This window comes from Linderina pennispora (assembly GCF_002104995.1).
Source record: "Linderina pennispora strain ATCC 12442 chromosome Unknown DL89scaffold_9, whole genome shotgun sequence".
Taxonomy (NCBI): Eukaryota; Fungi; Kickxellomycota; class Kickxellomycetes; order Kickxellales; family Kickxellaceae; genus Linderina; species Linderina pennispora.
The window spans coordinates 753,151-772,959 of NW_024468257.1; the positions used below are offsets into that span (position 1 = coordinate 753,151).

Sequence of the window (19,809 nt, forward strand, 5' to 3'; positions counted from 1 at the left end):
GAGCTTCCACTCACAGCAGAGCTGCTTAGAATTATTTAAAACTTCAACTGCACTATTTTGTTACCACGTATTTGAATGTAGACACCTTGTAAGCCAATGTGATATCTGGACAGGTAAAGGGCTATGCCACTTAGGAAAGGCTTGCTGTGTACACAATCAATTGTTTGTGTTAACCTTCAGAGAGTCCAGTAGTTATGAGCCATATGGAATGAATATGACTAGAGATTAATAAGGTGAAAAAAGGAGGATAGGGCCGTTCCGGACCCACAATGTTTATATAGGTGGGGATTTGTATCTGCACATGGTGGCGAAGGGCATGGGGTTGCCCGAATGTCAGCAGTCTTAAAGCATAGAAATTTAATTGGACTGGTATATGTAGCACGTTGAGTACAGGGTAATGGTGGTAGTGGTACCCATGTCAGCAGCAGAAACAGTATAGTCAGTCCAGCCAGTCTAATCACCGGCTGCAGCAAGAGGTCACCCAAGTTCAACAGTATACCTGGACACCGCTAGCTAATTATACAGATCCGCTCACAGTTTATCACAGCTATACTTCTCTCTTTTAGATAGACAACCGTAGAGCCGATTTCTGACACCCTGCTTGTGCAAAGAGTGGATGCATGTAGATCTAAAAATAGCTTTTTTGATGCCTTGATGTCACATTGACAACCCACCCCTTTTCTCACAGGTAAGGATCTTGGATACCGGGCGGTGATCTGGACTCGTCTTCCTGCTCTAAAAATACATCCAGTCATGGCTAAAAGATATCTCGCCAGACATGGTATAAAATATGAGCCGAGGAATCCGATTCAGCAACCAGCATACAACAACACAGCCAAAGACATCATTCCATACCAAAGGTCAAACACCAAACATGCAGTTCTTCGCCACTACCGTCGCCTTCCTCGCCGCTGCCATGACTACCTCTGCCGCGCCTGCATTTGGTAGCAGTTTCACTATCTCTGCATCCAAGGATGCTACAATTGGGATGAGCCAGAACAGTTACTACACCGCCCAGGGCACGGCAAAGACACTTGACGCGTCCAACAAACCTGACAACGTTTCCGAGATCCTGATCGGGTTCTCTCTGCCAGATCAGGCGGTGCAGAACTCCAACTACATCACAAAGTGCACACTGGACTTGCCGTTCTTCCAGACTCCGGGACATGGGCTGACCAAGATCATGGCTATCCGTGCAGAGGGCAGCTGGGACGAAGCGCGTGTTTCTGGAGCCAACAAGCCTGCCAAGGTTGGTGACTATAGTGAGTATACTATTGACTCAAATGAGGACTTCAGGCTGGATGTTACAGCCATGTGCAAGGAGGCTGGGAGCCAAGGCGGTGAGCTCTCGTTCTACATCGCCAGCCCCGACGTCCCGTACGCTGCTACGTCGCGTGAGGGTGGTCGGCCTGCAGCCCTGGACTTCGAGGTCTATTTCCCAGGCAACTGAGGCCATCCACATAGATATATACTGCTCTCTGTAATTCCAAAAAAAGAAACCATGTATATTTCAATACAGGTTCGTTTCCAAACTGCACGTGTGCATTTTGCAGTGGTGGCGCTGCTGTCGTTGGCGAGCGCTGAAAATCAGATCAAGGATTACCTCATCTTGAATCGCCAGGAACGACGCGATGTGCTTTGCAAGCGCCATTCCATACCGAGGAGGTGGAGGGACCCGTCTGCGCATATTTTGTTGGGCGCTGTCGTATCGCCAGCAATATAGATGGGTGACGTTGAAAGCACGTAAGGCAAGGAGAAAAGCCGCAGCTCGAGTACGGCGTATGGAGGGGCATCCGAGTCCTGGGCGGAGAGGACACCAATCCTTCCTCCCAAACAGGCGCATGAGAGGAACCGGAAGGCAGAGAGTAAAATCTGGAGATATCCCATTTGCCAGGAGAACGCCGCATGCACACCGAATCAGCCGGGGTATTTGGCCCGTGGACCGATGCCAGCAGGCAGCAAGATAAAAGGAAAAAAGGATGGCCACAGTGCCAATCTGTGACTGGGCGCTGCAGCGAGTGCCATTGAGAGGCAGAGCGTCATTGATAAGCTCGGGGCTCACGTCCAAGCCGATCTGCCTAAAACTCCAGGTGGCAGTGAGAGCAGCAGAGCGGTTTGGTGGGAAGAAAAAAAGGGGGAGAGCCGCCTACTGCGAAGCTCGGGCTGGCGCTAATGGACCACCGATCTGTGAGACTGGAAGAAGCAGTTTTTGGGACAAGGAGTTTTTTAGCCAGCTGGTCAGAAACCTGCCAAGTGGAACTTCTCAATACGCCCACCGCCCCCTTAGAATCGGGTTTCTCTCTCAATCGCCTCTGCCCCAAAGATAAACGCGAAGGTAGCTTTGTTATTGTTTCTGGCATAGAAGGGCGTTCGGAGGCGAGAGATAACAGGCGGCTTTTTGGATTCAGGAGGAGGGAGAGGCCCGAGCAAAAGCGAGCGAGGTCGCGAGTATTATAAAGTTGTGGTAGCGTTCGGTGCAAGGAGCCGCAATAAAAAGAGACTGGGCACTTGATACACAATTTTATACCTCTTCTTCCTATTTGTCTACTTTTTGCACCTCTTCCTTCTACATTATTCTTTTGTTTTCTCCATCTTCAACAAAACATCACTTTTTCGCACAGGCTGTAAGCATCGCAATGAAAAAAGGACCAGGGTGGTAGAAGGGGAAGGACGGGGAGGAAGAGCAAGTAGTGGTGGTGGTCCTTTCGTCCCTCTCCCCCAGCCCTCTTTATATCCTTGACTCATGGAGACTCTGGCATGTGAAAGCATCGGTACTAACCAAAAGAATTTCCCTATCCCAAAAAACCGTCTTGCGACGCTGGCACGCTTTTAGACTATACTCTGTTTTGGCTTGTGAAAGAAACCGATCAAAAACAGCCTCTACGTTATTTCTTGTTTCGGGCAAGGCCACTTGAACAGCGCTTCCGGGATACTTCCAGCAAAAGGAGCAGAACAAGATTCGACTTGGTCCACAGCAAAATCAGCTCTTGAAAAGATACTGACGAAATGGCAGTTACGAACCAGATCCAGCAGTTTGTTGGTAAGTAGCAGGCCGTCTTGCTTTTTCTGCTGCAATGTCGCGCATGTAGATGCTACTTTTCTTCAAGTATTAGCGTGGCTGCACCACTCGATAGAGGGGATAGGAGAGGTTTGTGTGAATTTTTCGGTGCAATATCTCGATGGTTAGCCACCGCAGTTTCTTCTCACCAACCGCCATGCATGGCGCGCACAAGAAGGACAACAGCTCGTATGTGCATAACTGCGCGTCATTACACGGTGATATCATGACAGTACTGCTGAGTCGTGCGTGCGATATATCTACCTCCCCTCTTGATTCCGATGCCCCGTCTTTGAATCCTAAACTGGCCTGTTCTCAACCTTTTCTAACAATCCCTTTTTGACTGAATTCCTGCTTGACGACATTCTTATGATGGCCAATCGACTAGGCGGCAACAATCTTGATACAGCGACAGCCAGCAAGGTGCGCGACTTTGTCAAGGACCATGGCGGCCACACAGTGATTACCCGGGTGCTGATTGCCAACAACGGCATTGCGGCGGTCAAGGAGATCCGCAGTGTGCGGCAATGGGCGTATGCGACGTTCGGGGACGAGCGCGCAATCGAGTTTGTGGTGATGGCGACACCCGAGGACCTCAAGGTCAACGCCGAGTACATCCGCATGGCGGACCAGTACGTCGAGGTCCCGGGGGCACGAACAACAACAACTACGCGAATGTCGAGCTGATCGTCGACGTTGCCTGAGCGCACGGGCGCGCATGCGGTCTGGGCCGGATGGGGTCACGCCTCGGAGAACCCGACGCTGCCTGAGTCCCTGCGCGACAGCAAGAGCAAGATTGTGTTTATTGGTCCGCCTGGATCAGGCCATGCGCAGTCTTGGAGACAAGATCTCGTCGACCATTGTCGCGCAGCACGCGGATGTGCCCACGATGCCGTGGAGTGGCGACGGCATTACCGACACGTTCGTCAACGAGCTCAACCACCTCGAGGTGCCGGAACAGCGCGTACCAGAAGGCTACCACTCACAACATGGACGAGGGCCTGGAGCAGGCCAAGCGCATTGGGTTCCCGGTCATGATCAAGGCCAGTGAGGGCGGCGGCGGCAAGGGTATCCGCATGGTTTCGAAGGAGGCAGATTTTGTGTCGGCATTCTATCAGTGTCAGGCCGAGGTGCCCTGGGTCGCCGATCTTCATCATGAAGCTGGCTGGCGAGTCGCGTCACTTGGAAGTACAGGTGCTGGCTGACCAGTACGGTAACGCGATCTCCCTGTTTGGTCGTGACTGCTCGGTCCAGCGTCGCCACCAGAAGATCATTGAGGAGGCGCCTGTGACGATTGCCAAGTCTGACACATTCGAGCAGATGGAGAAGGCGGCAGTGCGACTGGCCAAGCTGGTCGGATACGTCAGTGCTGGAACTGTCGAGTATCTGTACACGCCAGGCGGACGACAAGTTCTACTTCCTCGAGCTGAACCCGCGTCTGCAGGTGGAGCACCCGACCACCGAGATGGTGTCTGGGGTGAACCTGCCAGCAGCGCAGCTCCTGGTATCCATGGGTATCCCGCTGCATCGGGTGCGCGATATCCGGCTGCTGTACGGCCTCGACCCGCAGGGCAGCTCATCGATCGACTACGATTTCTCGTCGACACGGGCAAACGAGGTGCAGCGCAAGCCGCAGCCGAAGGGCCACGTTATTGCGGTGCGCATTACGGCAGAGAACCCCGAGGCCGGGATTCAAGCCAAGCAGCGGCATGATGCAGTCGCTGAACTTCCGCAGCTCGACCAACGTGTGGGGGTACTTCTCGGTGTCAGCCAACGGCGGTCTGCACGAGTTCGCCGACTCGCAGTTCGGGCACATTTTCGCGTACGGTGCGAGCCGCGAGCAGGCGCGGCAGGCGATGGTGGTCGCGCTGAAGGAGATCTCGATCCGCGGCGACTTCCGCACCACGGTCGAGTATCTGGTGCGGCTGCTGGAGATGTCGGATTTCAGCGGCAACCGGTTCACCACAGCGTGGCTGGACCGGCTGATCTCCGGACCATCTGACTGCGGAGCGGCCGGATCCGGAGCTAGCAGTGATCTGCGGAGCCACATGCATGGCGCAGGCCGAGAGCGAGCGGCTGCTTGCCGAGTTCAAGACAGGCGATGGACCGCGGGCAGGCACCGAGCAAGGCGCTTTTGCGCACGACGTTCCTGGTGGAGTTTCATCTACGAGGGCGTGCGGTACCGGTTCATTGCAAACCGCACCGGGCCCACGGGCTGGATCCTGTACATTAACGGGTGCAATGTGGCAGTGGGTGTGCGGCCCTTGAGCGACGGCGGTAGTGCTGGTGCTGCTTGACGGCAAGAGCCACACATGCTATACGCGCGAGGAGGTAGGCGCGACGCGTCTGCTTGTTGATGAGCGCACATGCCTACTCGAGGAGGAAGGTTGACCCGACGCAGCTGCGGTCGCCGTCGCCTGGTAAGCTGGTGCGGTTCCTGGTGGAGTCAGGCGACCACGTGAGCGCTGGTGAGGCGTACGCAGAAATCGAAGTAATGAAGATGTATATGCCCTTGACTGCATCTGAGGACGGCATCGTGCAGTTCGTCAAGCAGCCCGGGATCGACGCTGACGGCCGGAGAGGTGCTCGGTATCCTGACCCTGGACGACCCGTCGCGTGTCAAGCACGCGAAGCCGTTCGAGGGCCAGTTGGCGACCTACGGACCGCCGCAGGCGTATGGCAGCAAGACTCATCAGCGGCTGCGTCGCAAGCTGATTCTTCTGACCAAATGCACTGGACGGCTACGATCACGCCGATTCCGGCAGCGACGCTGCTACAGAAGATCGCGGCGTTGCTGGAGAAGCCTGAGCTGCCGTTCCTCGAGATTGGCGAGGTTCTGTCGGCGCTATCGAGCCGGCTGCCGGCCAAGCTGACAAGCACATTGCAGGAGGAGATCAGCAAGGCGCAGCAATTCAACAGTGGGTTCCCCGCAAAGGAGATGCTGGCGATTGTGGATAACTTCCTCTGCGAGATGTCGCCCAGCTGATGCGGTTACGGTCACTACGACGCTGCAGCCGGTGATGCAGGTGCTGGAAGACTACAAGGAAGGTCTGGTTGTGCATGAGCGCACAGTGTTCCTGGGCCTGCTGCAGCGGTACATTGACGCTGAGTCGGTGTTCTCCAGCGCAATCAACGAAGAAGAAGGGTTCTTTGCGCTGCGCGATATGCACCGCGACGAGCCGGCCAAGATCATCGACGCGATGATTTCGCACGCAGGCGTGGGAACCAAGAACAAGATTATCCTGGCTATGCTTGACGTGATCCGGCCGGTATCGACACAGACCGGCAGCCTGGACCCGGCGTACGAGGAGGTGCTGAAGAAGCTGACTGGGCTGTCAGGACGGGCAACAGCCAAGATAGCACTGAAGGCACGCGAAGGTGCTGCTGCAGTGCCAGGTGCCGTCGCTGGAGGAGCGCAAGCGGCAGATGGAGCATATTCTGCGGTCGGCGGTCACGGAGACGATCTATGGAGGCGGCGAGGAGTTCCGCACGCCGAGCTACGACGCAATCAAGGATCTGATTGTGACCAACTACTACGTGTTTGATGTGCTGCAGAGCTTCCTGTACCACGCAAACCCGTGGGTGCGGCTGGCGGCGCTGGAGGTGTATGTGCGGCGGGCGTACCACATGTACAGCCTGGTGGACTTTGACTACACCACCGCTGCCGACGCTCCTTTTCATGGTTTACTGGCGCTTCATCCTGGAGGACGATGCCTCGGGCATGTTTGCCGGGCAGATCGGACGCAATTCGACCGCATCAGGACCTCAAGCGCATCATGAGCGTGTCGGACCTGAACTTTGCCGTGGACAAGGACGCAGATCCGCAAAAGTACCTGCGGCAGGGTGCCATGGCCTCATTTGACACGTTTGCGGAGATGGAGGCAAACTTCACCCGGCTGCTGGATCTGATCAGCAGGCAGCCCGGGCAGCGAGGCGAACTCGCGCGCCGAGTCACCGGCACTGGGCATGCGTTCGCAGAGCCGGTTCGCGCCGATGAGCGCCCTGACGGGCACTGAGTCGCCTGCAAGCAAGGGTGCGGCGACGCCGACCGGGCGTGGGACGTCGCGGTTCGGACACGTTATCAACATCGCCATGCAGGTGCCGCAGGACGACCCGTTCGACGACGACACGTGGTCGTCGCGTCTGCAGTCCTTCACGGCCGCCCACTCCTCAGCGCTGCGCGACGCAGGTATCCGGCGCCTGACATATGTGCTGCAGCGGTCGGGGCAGCACCCGGGAACATTCACGTTCCGCGAGAATATTGATTTTGGCGAGGACAAGACGATCCGGCATATTGAGCCGGGCCTGGCGTACCAGCTGGAGCTGCCGCGGCTGGCGAACTTTGACATCCGGCCGTGCTTCAACGACAACCGGACAGCTGCATATCTACCATGGTGTCAGCAAGACGAACGCGGCAGACAGCCGGTTCTTTGTGCGGGTGCTGGTGCGGCCGGGGCGGCTGCGCACGGCGGTGCAGACGGTGGACTACTTGATTTCGGAAACGGACCGGCTGCTCAGCGATATCCTTGATGCGCTGGAGATCCTGTCGGTGGAGTACCCGAACTGCGACTGCAACCATCTGTTCATCAGCTTCCTGCCCAATCTTCAACCTGGACGCGTCGCAGTTTGAGCCGGCGTACCGCGGGTTCCTGGAGCGGCACGGCAAGCGGCTGTTCCGGCTGCGCGTGACGGCAGCAGAGATCCGGTTCCTGGTCCAGACTGGCTCAGAAGATGACATGCCGACACCGTTCCGGTTCTGCATCTTCAACAAGTCCGGGTTTGTGCCCAAGCTCGAGAACTACATTGAGGTGCGCGATGGCAACGGCGAGTGGGTGTTCCAGTCGCTGGATGTGCCCGCGGGATCGTATAATGGCAAGCTCGTGTCGACGCCGCACCAGCCCAAGGAATGGCTGCAGCCGAGACGCTACAAGGCACATGTTATGGGCACCACCTATGTCTACGACTTCCCCGACCTCTTCCGCCAGGCAGTATCGGTGCAGTGGGCGCGCACGGCCAAGCTGGCCAAGCAGGCTGGCGCCAGTGTGCCTGGCACCCCGCTATCGCTGCTGGACGCGCAGGAGCTGGTGTGGGACGAGGCTTCGCAGACGCTGGTCGAGAGCGACCGCGACGCTGGCCGCAACACGTGCGGAATGGTGGCCTGGGTATGCACCATGTATACGCCTGAGTCGCCGCAGGGCCGGCGTGTGGTGGTGATTGCCAACGACATTACGTTCAAGATCGGTTCATTCGGTGTTGAGGAGGACGAGTTCTTCTACCGGGCCACGCAGTACGCACGCACGCACGGGCTGCCGCGTGTCTACCTGTCAGCCAACTCGGGCGCCCGCATCGGCCTGGCCGAGGAAGTTCGCGAGTTGTTCCGTCCTGCTTGGCGCGATGCCCAGGACCCTGCCCAGGGCTTCGAGTACCTGTATCTGACTGAGGAGGACCGCGACAAGCTAGAGTCCATGGAAGCCGGCAAGGTGCGGTCGGTGATCACCGAGCCCGTGACCACGGCCGATGGCGAGGTGCGCCATCGCCTACGCACGATCGTCGGCGCTACCGACGGGCTTGGCGTCGAGAACCTGCGCGGCTCGGGACTGATTGCTGGCGCCACATCGCGGGCATATGAGGACATTTTCACGGTGACGCTGGTCACATGCCGCTCCGTCGGTATCGGCGCCTACCTGGTGCGTCTGGGCCAGCGCTCGGTCCAGAACGAGGGCCAGCCGATCATCCTGACCGGCGCTCCGGCGCTCAACAAGGTGCTGGGCCGCGATGTGTACTCGTCGAACCTGCAGCTGGGCGGTACCCAGATCATGTACAAGAATGGCGTGTCGCATCTGACCGCCGACAACGACTTTGCTGGCATCTGCAAGATTGTGCGCTGGCTGGCGTTTGTGCCCACGGCACGTGATGCGCCCCTACTGCCTGTCGCCCCTGCTCTGCAGCTCGACTCGGTTGATCCGTGAGATCGGCTACGAGCCGCCTAGCGGCCCGTCCGACCCGCGGCTGTTCCTGGCCGGAGCCGATACCGAGCAGGGCTGGCTGTCTGGGTTCTTCGATCGTGGGTCGTTTGTCGAGACGCTAGGCGGGTGGGCGCGGACTGTGGTTACAGGACGCGCCCGTCTGGGCGGTATCCCCATGGGCATTGTGGCCGTGGAGGGGCGCACGGTCGAGAATGTGATCCCGGCGGACCCTGCGAACCCGGCGTCTGAGGAGCAGGTTCTGCAGGAGGCCGGCACCGTGTGGTACCCGAACAGTGCCTACAAGACCGCCCAGGCCATCTTTGACTTCAACAAGGGCGAGCAGCTGCCATTGATGATCTTTGCCAACTGGCGCGGTTTCTCGGGCGGCCAGCGCGACATGTTCAACGAGGTGCTAAAGTACGGTGCCTACATTGTCGATGCCCTGGCGCAGTACCGCCAGCCAGTGTTTGTCTACATCATCCCGAACGGTGAGCTGCGCGGTGGAGCCTGGGTGGTGGTCGATCCGACCATCAACCAGGAGATGATGGAGATGTATGCTGACGAGCAGTGCCGCGCAGGTGTCCTGGAGCCCGAGGGAATCGTCGAGATCAAGTTCCGCAAGCCGCAGATGCTCGCCTGTATGGAGCGCCTGGACCAAAAGGTCCGCGAGCTGCGCCAGGCCCTGGCCAGCCCCGACCTGGCGCCTGAGCAAAAGGCCGAGCTCAAGAAGGCCCTGGACGAGCGCGAAAAGGCCCTTTTGCCTGTCTACACCCAGCTGGCCGTGCAGTTTGCTGATCTGCATGACCGCGCTGGCCGCATGGTCGCCAAGGGCGTGGTCCGCAAGGAGCTGCAGTGGAAGCATGCGCGTACCTTCTTCTACTTCCGCCTCAAGCGCAGGCTCGCCGAGGAGTACCTGCTCCGCGATATGGCCAAAACGAGCCCCGGCATGGATCGCGAGGAGCAGAAGGCCATCTTGCAGGCCTGGTTTGAGCAGAGCAACTCGGAGGCCTACGACGACGACCGCGCTGTTGCTGCCTGGTATGAGAACCGCCAAGATCTAGTCGCGCAGCTGATGCGTGCCTGGAAATCCCAGGTTGAGGCCGCCAATGTCGCCGCCAATGTCGCCGGAGCCACCGACGATGCCCTGCTGGCCGCCCTGCAGCAGCTGTCGCCGGAGCGCCGCAAGCAGCTCCTGACCAAGCTCTCCCAGTGAAGAAAAACTAACTCTAGTATAGATCGATTAAAACACCCTTTTCCTAACATCTACTTGCTATTGCTAAATGGCTTCAGCATCTCGATGGCCTTTTGCAGGTTGCTGATTGCATTGTCCACGTCATCGTACTCGAGTGCGCTGATCGCCCACCGAGCCATCTTTTGTGCATTCTTGGTCACCGCAGGGTCCACCAGAAGCTCTCCGTCTGCAGCTGGCAGATTCGCCGCTGGCACCGGCACAAACGTTGCGCTGCCGGCCATTGGCGCTATTGGCGCTGAGGTTGCTGGTGACTTGCTCACATGCGGCTGCAATGGCACGCTTGGCAGCGAGTCGAACTGGCTGTTCTGCACGACCGATGTGGGCTGCTGTGGAGTGGTGGGCTGGACTGGCGGCATTGGCTGGGCTGGTGACATCGACTGCGCTGGTGGCATCGACTGCGCTGGTGCTGAGACCGCCGGGGGTGATGGCCACGCAAATATATCGCTGGCGGTCACATTCGGCTGCAGCGAGCCCGCATCCGACTGCTGCTGCTGCTGCTGCTGCTGCTGCTGCTGCTCTCCAGGCGCCTGTGTCGGCTGCCTCCCCTCCCGCAGCGCCTTGACAATATCCGCCGCTTTCCATTTGGCATACCTGACCTTCTCCTGCACATCCTCCGGCAGCTCCCCGAACCCTGCCAGTACTTGCAAAAACTGCGATGCAACGATGAAATTCCTGGCTGTCACCTTGGTTGCCCTGCCATTCCGGTCCTCCGTGTCCGCCTTAGCAAACACTTTCAGTGCAAATGTCTTGCAGTGCTGCGAGGCCACTAGGTCATTGGCCATTTTCGGGTCCTCCTTTATCCGCTCCTTCTCCGTCTCCAATTGGTCCAGTAATTGCGATAGGTAGGCTTGGCTGGCCGGCGTGTTCGACCCGCTGGCGATAGCCAAGCGGGCCGCGTAGTACGTGCAAAAATACGACACCACTGGGTCCACCGTGGCCAGTTCTTGCGCACGCTGAATGTACGGCGCAATTTGCTTCAACTCGGATGGAAGGTCTGACATTATAAAAACAAAATTGTGTTGAAGTGAGAGAAAAATGCGAGAAATGGATTATCCCAGGTTGTTCTCAATGGTCTTCTGGGAGCATTTTACTTAATCACCCTCCCGTTTCCAGACTGTCGAGTCTTTGCTACGAGCAGGCTAGCAAATAGGTGATGGGTCAGGGAAGTCTGCTACCCTTGGACCCTAACAGCAATGTGTGAGAAGCAGCGTTCACATAGCACAAAATATGCTGCGTTGCCTACTTGTGCTCTCCAGCTGGAAACATGGCCTACCAACCGTTGTCTCTTCTAAACACGCAACTGCCAATCTCGACCTTTGCGGAAAGCATACAGCAACCCCCCAATCTGCTGATTCTGTGAAAAAGGCCCACTTCCGCAGCCATTGCCTGCTTTTGGGCGGTTATAAACTCCACGCAAACCTCTGGCAACCAAACCATATTTTCCTCTCTATCTTTCGCTTTTTTCACCATGTTCACCGTTTTTGTTCCAGCTCACGTTAACCGCGACAGCATCCCCGCTTGTTTTGTCGATACCAATACTACGTTCATTGATGTTGAAACCGAGCAGCAGGCAATAGAACAACGCAGCGCTTCGGAGGATCCGTTTTTTGTGTTCGAGACCGGGTATTTCACAATCCACAATGTGCCCGACGGTCCGATGAAGTGCGACTACATCTCCAGAAACTACATTATGCAGGCTTTCTTCTATGGCGGGTTCAGTGCCCATCACTGGAGAGCCCTATCTGAACGTAATGGCCTAAAGTTCAACTCTGAGCCACCAGTCCTTTACTTTGTCCACGAAGACAACATCGGCGACATACACGGAAACGCAACTGAGGACAACACTATTGTCCATTACTACAAGGAGAAAAATCTCGAGCAGTTTGCCGAGATAACCAAAACCACTGAAGGCTGCTGCAACCACTGCTTCATCGTGTACAAAGATGAAACCTACCAGTGTGTTGATTCCAGCAACATCGACAACAGCTACACTTTTTCAGAAGCTCTCAAGTGGAAAGTCATTTCGACTGTCAGGAAGAACATCGCTGCGATCAACGACTTGAACAAAGTGGATAGAAAGTTCAGGAAGCGCCAACCACCCAGGCGCCTGCTGAACGGAGAGTTCAGGCTCAGGAATGAGGACGGCGACGAGGTGGCTGACGGCGAGCAGTTTTCATTTATCATTCCACGCGATGACGATGAGGAAGAGGAGAGTGACGACGAATATGAGCCTGAACAGGACGGAATCAATGTATCCAATGGCGCACTAATGGCTAACCCTGGTCGTAGCGATGTGTTTTCCTGCGAGACAATTGATGGGATCCTTTACCTGACACACAACGGCCAGTACTTGTGCTGCCCGGATGACGGTATGAACGATATCCGCGTTTCTCCCGAGCTGCCTGAGCCATCAGACCGTCTCCAGATCAACTACGACGGCAACGATATTATGTTCACCAGGTGGGGTGGATCTGTGTTTGCAATGTGTGAGTGGGTCAAGGCATCTGTGGGTTGCATTGGATTCTATAACGATGATTACAGCCAGCGGTACAAAGAGCCAATGCGCCTTTGGCTTCTCCAAGGCTAACCTACCCTGTGCCTAGTTGGGTTTTCACTATGACAGAGCTGGCTGTACTCAACTAATATATCGATATATGATGTTTTCGGGATGTGTTTATTAATAAACCACGCCAGATGTGAAGGTGGCTCTGGTCGAGTGGGCCGAGGAGATCCCTGTATTCTTATGTTGGCATGTAATACCTGCCACTGACTCTGAGCAGACTGGAAAACGCATCCTGTGAACCGCAGTCTTCTTCATTTGCCCACAATCCATGCCATTATCCTTGTTGTGTCTCGGGTACGATACACTTAGATAGACAGCCTCCTGCAACTGTCTAGAATACGTTTACTCTCCAAGCACCTTTCCACGGCGTATACTGAACGTATGAAATATGCTGTATGAAAGAAGGAATAAGGAATCGCCAGGTGAAAGGGCAGGTGCCTGTCTAAGTAGTGGCGCCGGCCGCCCAGAATAGTATGGCCGGCCATTGTGGCCTAAAGGTCTTGATCTATGGGTTCCTAAAATCATAAGGATTTGGAACCACAAACACATTATACACTCAAGCTTATGCTTTATAGCATGAAGTTGATGACAAACAGGAACATAAGGGTCATTTAGGAGCAGTCAATTCCATGCAGCTCACAAAAATATTTTGGTTTATGCCGAAGCAGAGGTGGAAGATGAAGAGGCTGATTTCTTCTTGGGGAATTTAAATGGCTTGGTGCACGAGTTCCTGCCCTTAGCCGCCGTAAGGGTATAGTCGCTTGTGAGTTTTACATTGAAGTAGGTTCGCACTTCATTCAAAATCTCCTCAGTCCCATCCGCCGACTGGGTGCACGAGATCTCCACGTCGATATTGAGTTTGGTCTTGATTGCATCCTTGAAGTCTTTCGGATCGACAAGCGCCGTGTCGTCGGGTACAATCCCTTTGCTTGCCAGTGCAGGAATATAATTGTGTGCCTTGTGGAGCTTGATGGCGTTGGAGAAGTACTCGACAATGTCCTCGTTCTGGGTGTATGACTTGAAGCACTTTGGGTCAAGAGTTGTTGCACAAGTGCCATGCCTTGTCCACTCCTTCCCCCAGAATTCATCGTGCTTATTGTCGCTGGCCGGCCAGTAAATTAGCATGTCAGCTACCAGCTCAGGCTTTGCTGCCTGGAGAATTGACTTGACCTTCCTCTTCTTTCGAGAATTGTCACATCCAAAGGTCGGAGGGCTCTTTCCTTTGCAAGCACTCGGCCATAGGCCGTGCAGCGTGAACATGTCCGCGGGTCCAACATCCTTGTTCCACTGCTGCGTTAGCACATGGACGCCGTATTGCTCATAGCAACAGGTATCGGCCTTTTTTGCCAATGCCTCAGTCGAACAAGACAGTACATTTTGCGGGCACATGTCATGGGTAAGCTGGGTAGACGTGGGTGCAGCACTGGTTGAGGTGGCGGAATTTGATGCAGTGGACTGGGAGGCGGTCGTCGAAGGGGCAGTTGACGCTGGTTTAGTCGGTGCGACTGACTTTGTCTTTGACTTTGACTTTGACTTTGAGCGGGCAGCCGTCTTCGATTTGGCCACAGGAGCAGAGACAGGAGTAGGCCTGTTTCTACCCGAGGATCCCTTAGAGCCGAACTTGGAGTTTAACTTGGAACCTGTCTTGGAGCCCGACGAAGCACCCAGAGCGATATCGGGGGAGGCAATAAGAACGGCACAGGCAATGAAAGTAATTGAAGCTAGACGCATTGTTTCGTGGGTGAAGTGGAATGAGGATGGTAGGGTAGTGTTGATGCAGAGTTTGGTGGAAAATGCAGGTATACACAAGACTTGATGTTGATGATGATGTAGATTACCAAGACAACTGCTGGGGCCGACTCGCTTTTATATGAGATTGCTGTATACTTATGAAAAGAAATTTGCAATTGCCAGTTGCACATAATCATTCTCGATGTGACTAGCTGCTATCTATAGTAGATATCACTGCGATACCACAAAGATACTGGATTCTTTGTGGATAGTGATTTACAAATCTACAATGTTATCAAAGCGATGGCTTCCAGGAAACTAGGATCTTCTCCCACGTACCTGCAATGCGCCCTTTGGGGGCTAGCGGTCGCTCTGTGAGGATTCCTGAGTAGAAGCTTTAAAATTAGCCAGTGCATGCGGGCCAGCTGGTGAGTATCAACTAAAAATAGGAATGATGCTGCAGCATGTAGATCTCCAGGAAGCGAGATAGCTTTGCCATGATTCTGAGATACACCATTAATCCATTGATATTATTAGCATGGCGGCAGTAGCTAGAGGCAGATTATACAGATAGGTGTTGCGCTGACTGTAACGCATTCTTGAGTGAATTGGCCATCAATATTTGTAACTATTGATGACAGCTGTTGCCTTCTCCACATCAGCGGTGTAAGACTGTTGTGGTTGTTGAATGTGTGAGGATTTTAAAAGCTATATTAAATACTGAAGAAAAGAGAGAACAGGGAATAGACAAGTTGCGCAGGGGCGTTTTCAATACGGCCGTCTGTGCAACTTATCAGGGGCTAGACTCTGCCTCTATATTGTAGGCTGTAGCGGGGCTCTCGTTTGCGCCTGGCTTGCTGTCACCTGATTCGGCTGATATGTCGACGTCAGGGAGAGCCGCAGCAGGTGCATAACAATCCGTCACCATGCCAAGCACTGATGCATATCACAGAGATAGTGCATATGTGGTGCCAGGTGCCTTTCTTCTGTCAGCACTCATCGTAGCCTACAAATTATACTTAAATAAGACGGTATGTGCCTATTACAACCCAGGTCGAATGTCGGAGAACACGCTACCTAGTTTCCTCTTCCCTTAGTGATGATTATAAACGTGCTGATAAAACCAAAAGTAGACGTTCACAAAAATATATTGGAAAACCCAGGAGGAATCCCCGCTGCTAGGAGCCAGCAAGGGGTATTTAAGCAAGCGCCGAGTGCGCATACTGAGCCCTCATCCAAGCCACGTACGGCCTGGATAAAGCTGCGCCACTCTCAGCGAGTAATACGTCTTGGGTGAGTCGGAACCACCCTTGTCAGAAGGTTACAAGCGATATAAATAAAATTATAGAGCGGGCTGGAACACCCGAAGATGGATATATTGGTTAAGATGTGAGAGAGTGCAGAAAGGCACTAAGCAAGTAGAAAAATATAGAAAGAAGACAAGAAGGATCCAGTCCAGTATTGGACTGGGTAGCAAAATATAAAGAGAAAATAGAACAATGAAATGAGGAAAATCTAATTCTGATAACCCTAGCAGCATGACATATAAACATCATATATTTATATGTGAGCATAAGCCTTATCTATTGTTGCAAGCAGGAGTGCATGATAAACGCTACACGCTACTTACTAACATAATATGCCATGTCTTTATTATAGAGGAACTACTCAGTACTTTTGAAAAACGGGACTGGCGCCCATACTAATTCGACCTTTTTGATGTTCGTGGCGTAACAATATCATAGAGCCTCATGTTGTACCACCAAAACACCGTATGCATCTCTCTTCCACTTTCAGGTTTTGCTTTTTAGTTTTCTATCTTATGACAATTTCGACTTCTTTGGAACGGCGATTTTATGGAATAGAGTCATCGAGTGGTTTCATGGAGAATACACGCCAATGTTGACAGAAAGCCGCATGTTGTTTACTGACAAGCAGCAGGAAAATAGTTAGAAAAACGTTTTTCATACTCGTCAATACAGTTTGTGCGCTAACATGCATAATCGAGAAGTTGCTATTAAATAGATGTCTCCGTGTATAAGCCTGATTAGCTGGTGGCCTGGTGATCAATTTCCTTCTTATAAGAACCGCTGCTCGATCCCTATCAGCGACTCCTGGTCCGTTAGTGATTGCTTTAAGGTTTATTGAAGGAACGATTACTTCACAACCACGTAGTATAGCGTTACTGTCAGTTGGAACCTGGTACCACTGAGATTCTCTGTTTCTTATATTTTCTATCCCACACGAACGCAGCTACGGCTGATCTGGTTAGCTTTTTATTTTTTTGTCTGTCTGCGAGAGCAAAAACTCATTTTTGGTGGTACAAAAAATATCCATCGAGGAGCAAGAGCCGTCCTGTGATACTAATCATGAAACGTCATACTGTTGCGCGCCCGATGCGGCTGTCCCTGACATCGACATGTCAGCCGAATCAGGTGACAGAAATCCAGGCGCCAACGAGAGCCCCGCTACAGCCTACGATATGGAGGTAGAGTCTAGCCTCTGATAAGTTGCACAAATGGCAGTATTAAAAACTCCCCTGCGCAACTCGTCTATTCCCTTTTCTCTCTTTTCTTCAGTATTAAATATACATTTAAAAACCCCTACATAGTCGACCGACACAACAATACCCCCTTTGTTGACACGAATTCACTAACTAGCTACTCGCCTGTGCGCTACGTATCGATGCGCATATAACAAGCTTCATTAGGCAGATAGGTTTTCGAATAGGCCAGCACATGCTTAGCCAACTTCAAAGACTGCAGCCATCTAGCAATATGACACTGAGTATCGCATCACTAGTTGTAGTTGCTAACCTCAGACTACTAGCAAGTGCATCTACTGCTGAGGCTGGTCTTCGACATTCGTATGAAAGTAGGCACGCAGCTGTCCTCTAGTAATATCAGCAAATTAGATTCCCTCTATAATTTGCATTCCTTAGGTCTCTATATATTCTGTGATCGGCCAAGCCACTGGACCGGTCTCTCTTAGCTTTTTTAATTTTCCCTTGCACGCTTTTTTAGTACTTACTGGGCTGCTGTCCACCTATATATTCCAATTCAGCTTGTTGAGTTTGACAAAAAAGAAGGGAAATTGAAATTTTGCTTACCTGGGGTTACAAGCATGAGACAAGACAGAGTGTAGCATCCAAGAACAATGGTAAGCATTCTACTTGCATTTGGCTTTGGATACTAGAACGGCAAGTCGCAATGGGTTTTTCTGACGGTATGCTGTTACACGCTAGTTTCAGTACTCAATCCAGCATTCCTTTTGTCCATGTTCATCGCCAGAAACATCACAAGGAGCTGTGGTTCCTGTGCGAGGCACGTGACAGAAAGATCATCCATTGGTCAGAAATTTATTCCTTTTTTACTGTTTTTGTATACTTTTGGATTGTTATGTTCATATCGATATTTATTGCTAGATTTTTAACTTAGAGATCCCAGCAATGGTGGGCACTGGCCTTGCTAGAACAGCAGAGGATGAACCCGTCGAGGCGGAATGAAGAGAAAAAAATGGGACAAATAATATACCATTCTTCGTTGATGCACTCAAATTTAGTCAATTGACAACCAAGTCGACTGTAAGGAGCAGCTTGCTCCTTCTCACCAACAGTAATACTAATTAAATAACAGGTCTGAAAATCATGTTGCAATAATGGCTGCAGGCTGAGAAAAAGTGTGAAAGGCAGCGCAATTCATATATGGGCATATGCGTGGGCCTCTTGAAATGGCTATAAAATTGACTAATGCTCTGAAGATAACGCGCTGCAGCGTTAGCTGGGCTAGTTCTTGACGACAACGAAATCAGAAAGCAGAATTTGCCCGTCACCGCTGACCTTGAATCCGTAATACTTCTGACGCCTGATACTCTCAACCTCGAATTGAGTCGATGTTGATCCAATACTTGAAAATGGGTGTCCTCGCTTACGTGTAGCGGCAATTGGCAGTTCCGCGAAGACGAATCGATTGAAGTATGTGCGAAGATCGCCTTCACGCTCTCTCTTATCACCCTTCTCGCTCACACGACATTTAAAGCCAAGGCTACGGAGAAGCCAGATGAAGTCCTTGAACAACTGGGTATGACCTTGCTTAGTCTGTGTCAATTCGAACTGTCCATCGTGGAAGCAACCATCTGCGTCGATCATGCCCGCGACAATGGCACAGCGTACAGAAGCTGGCTGATTGCGCAGTGCAAACGGCATGCGCTTATTATCATAGATATCAAGGGTGCGAAGAAGATCCATGAATGGGTTTGGGCGCATTGGACGATAACAACGAGTATCCTGTGACCGTTTGGCATCATATGCGGAAAATACGGCTATTGTGCAATTCTTGTTAGGGTGTTTATACTCCAAGAATGTCATCCCCATGTTTGCTGCCACGGCCCTGATTTTAGCCAAAATCTCGGTTTCCTTCATATGTACCGTAAAGTTCGGTGTCTTAGCCCAGCCATCACCAAGCCAGAATCCAATTGCCCAGGCAACCTCTTCTGGGCTAGCTGCACCAATTGAAAGGTCGATAGACGAGTCACCAAAAGCCATGCAACCGGCACGGTACATGCGCATTTGTTCGCGAATATTCACCTTCCGATCACGATAACTGCCGACGGTTTCCTCGAATGTGTACGGGTTCGGATCAAGTGTTGCACGAAACTTAGCTGCGGTCCTTCCACATTTAAAAGTTTTGGCACGGGACCGTGGAACCCCATCCTCCCGCAAATACGAAAAAACGTAGTGAATTTTACGGATGCTATCCGATCTGAACGCTGAGACAGGGGTGTCTACACGCAGGCACAGCTGTTGTCCCCCTGTACAGGTAAACCCACCATCAACAGGCTTTGGCGCAATAAAAGGATTGTCCGTGTCGACGACGAATGAATCACCACTATACGCGACCTTATACATCGGCCGGGTTCCTGACCAAATTGACTCCACAATGCGCTCAGTTCCATCGGGACCAAGCAGCGCCATGCCGACTTTTATGTCCTCGGCACGGACAACCTTGCCCTTTAGCGTCGCAAATGCGACATCAGGGCCGTATCCTTCGTTAAGGGTGGCAGGATGGGCAAAAAAGCTGGCAGTGATCTTGGTTTGCATTTTGTAACTATCTGCGGCTTGGCTGGTATAAAAAGTTTGAAGTAGAGCGTTTACAGGCTATGTGATTTGGAAAAATGACTTTGGAATATATCCTGAGGAGAAAAGGTGTGGGTTGGCCGTTCTGGGCTATATATATGTATA

General features: G+C 52.9%; 6 protein-coding genes across 6 annotated transcripts; 3 read left to right on the forward strand and 3 right to left on the reverse strand.

Moving 5' to 3' along the window:
• Positions 1-874: 874 nt before the first annotated feature.
• DL89DRAFT_293990 (uncharacterized protein) lies at positions 875-1,450 on the forward strand (the record flags this gene model as incomplete). The annotated part of the gene is made up of 1 exon (XM_040890452.1): positions 875-1,450. The coding sequence occupies one exon, from the start codon at positions 875-877 to the stop codon at positions 1,448-1,450; it is 576 nt and encodes a 191-aa protein (XP_040742580.1).
• A 1,556-nt stretch (positions 1,451-3,006) lies between these two features.
• DL89DRAFT_323652 (uncharacterized protein) lies at positions 3,007-10,237 on the forward strand (the record flags this gene model as incomplete). Its single annotated transcript, XM_040891406.1, has 21 exons — positions 3,007-3,040; positions 3,468-3,700; positions 3,764-3,866; positions 3,901-4,022; positions 4,057-4,188; positions 4,220-4,435; positions 4,470-4,715; positions 4,756-5,027; positions 5,128-5,203; positions 5,230-5,311; positions 5,340-5,410; positions 5,445-5,603; positions 5,641-5,761; positions 5,824-6,008; positions 6,073-6,392; positions 6,427-6,697; positions 6,820-6,923; positions 6,988-7,452; positions 7,481-7,607; positions 7,684-8,988; positions 9,029-10,237. The coding sequence occupies 21 exons, from the start codon at positions 3,007-3,009 to the stop codon at positions 10,235-10,237; spliced, it is 5,853 nt and encodes a 1,950-aa protein (XP_040742581.1).
• Positions 10,238-10,287: 50 nt separating this feature from the next.
• DL89DRAFT_278619 (DUF605-domain-containing protein) lies at positions 10,288-11,277 on the reverse strand (the record flags this gene model as incomplete). The annotated part of the gene is made up of 1 exon (XM_040889517.1): positions 10,288-11,277. One exon carries the CDS (start codon positions 11,275-11,277, stop codon positions 10,288-10,290), a length of 990 nt encoding a protein of 329 aa, XP_040742582.1.
• Positions 11,278-11,726: 449 nt separating this feature from the next.
• On the forward strand, positions 11,727-12,981 carry DL89DRAFT_268579 (uncharacterized protein; the record flags this gene model as incomplete). The annotated part of the gene is made up of 1 exon (XM_040887962.1): positions 11,727-12,981. A coding segment is annotated over exon 1 (1,113 nt), but the record flags the coding sequence as incomplete, so codon positions are not given.
• A 551-nt stretch (positions 12,982-13,532) lies between these two features.
• DL89DRAFT_207986 (RNase Sy) lies at positions 13,533-14,231 on the reverse strand (the record flags this gene model as incomplete). The annotated part of the gene is made up of 1 exon (XM_040884127.1): positions 13,533-14,231. A coding segment is annotated over one exon (699 nt), but the record flags the coding sequence as incomplete, so codon positions are not given.
• A 4,123-nt stretch (positions 14,232-18,354) lies between these two features.
• DL89DRAFT_293995 (uncharacterized protein) lies at positions 18,355-19,668 on the reverse strand (the record flags this gene model as incomplete). The annotated part of the gene is made up of 2 exons (XM_040890453.1): positions 18,355-18,447; positions 19,468-19,668. 2 exons carry the CDS (start codon positions 19,666-19,668, stop codon positions 18,355-18,357), a joined length of 294 nt encoding a protein of 97 aa, XP_040742585.1.
• Between the last annotated feature and the right edge of the window lie 141 nt (positions 19,669-19,809).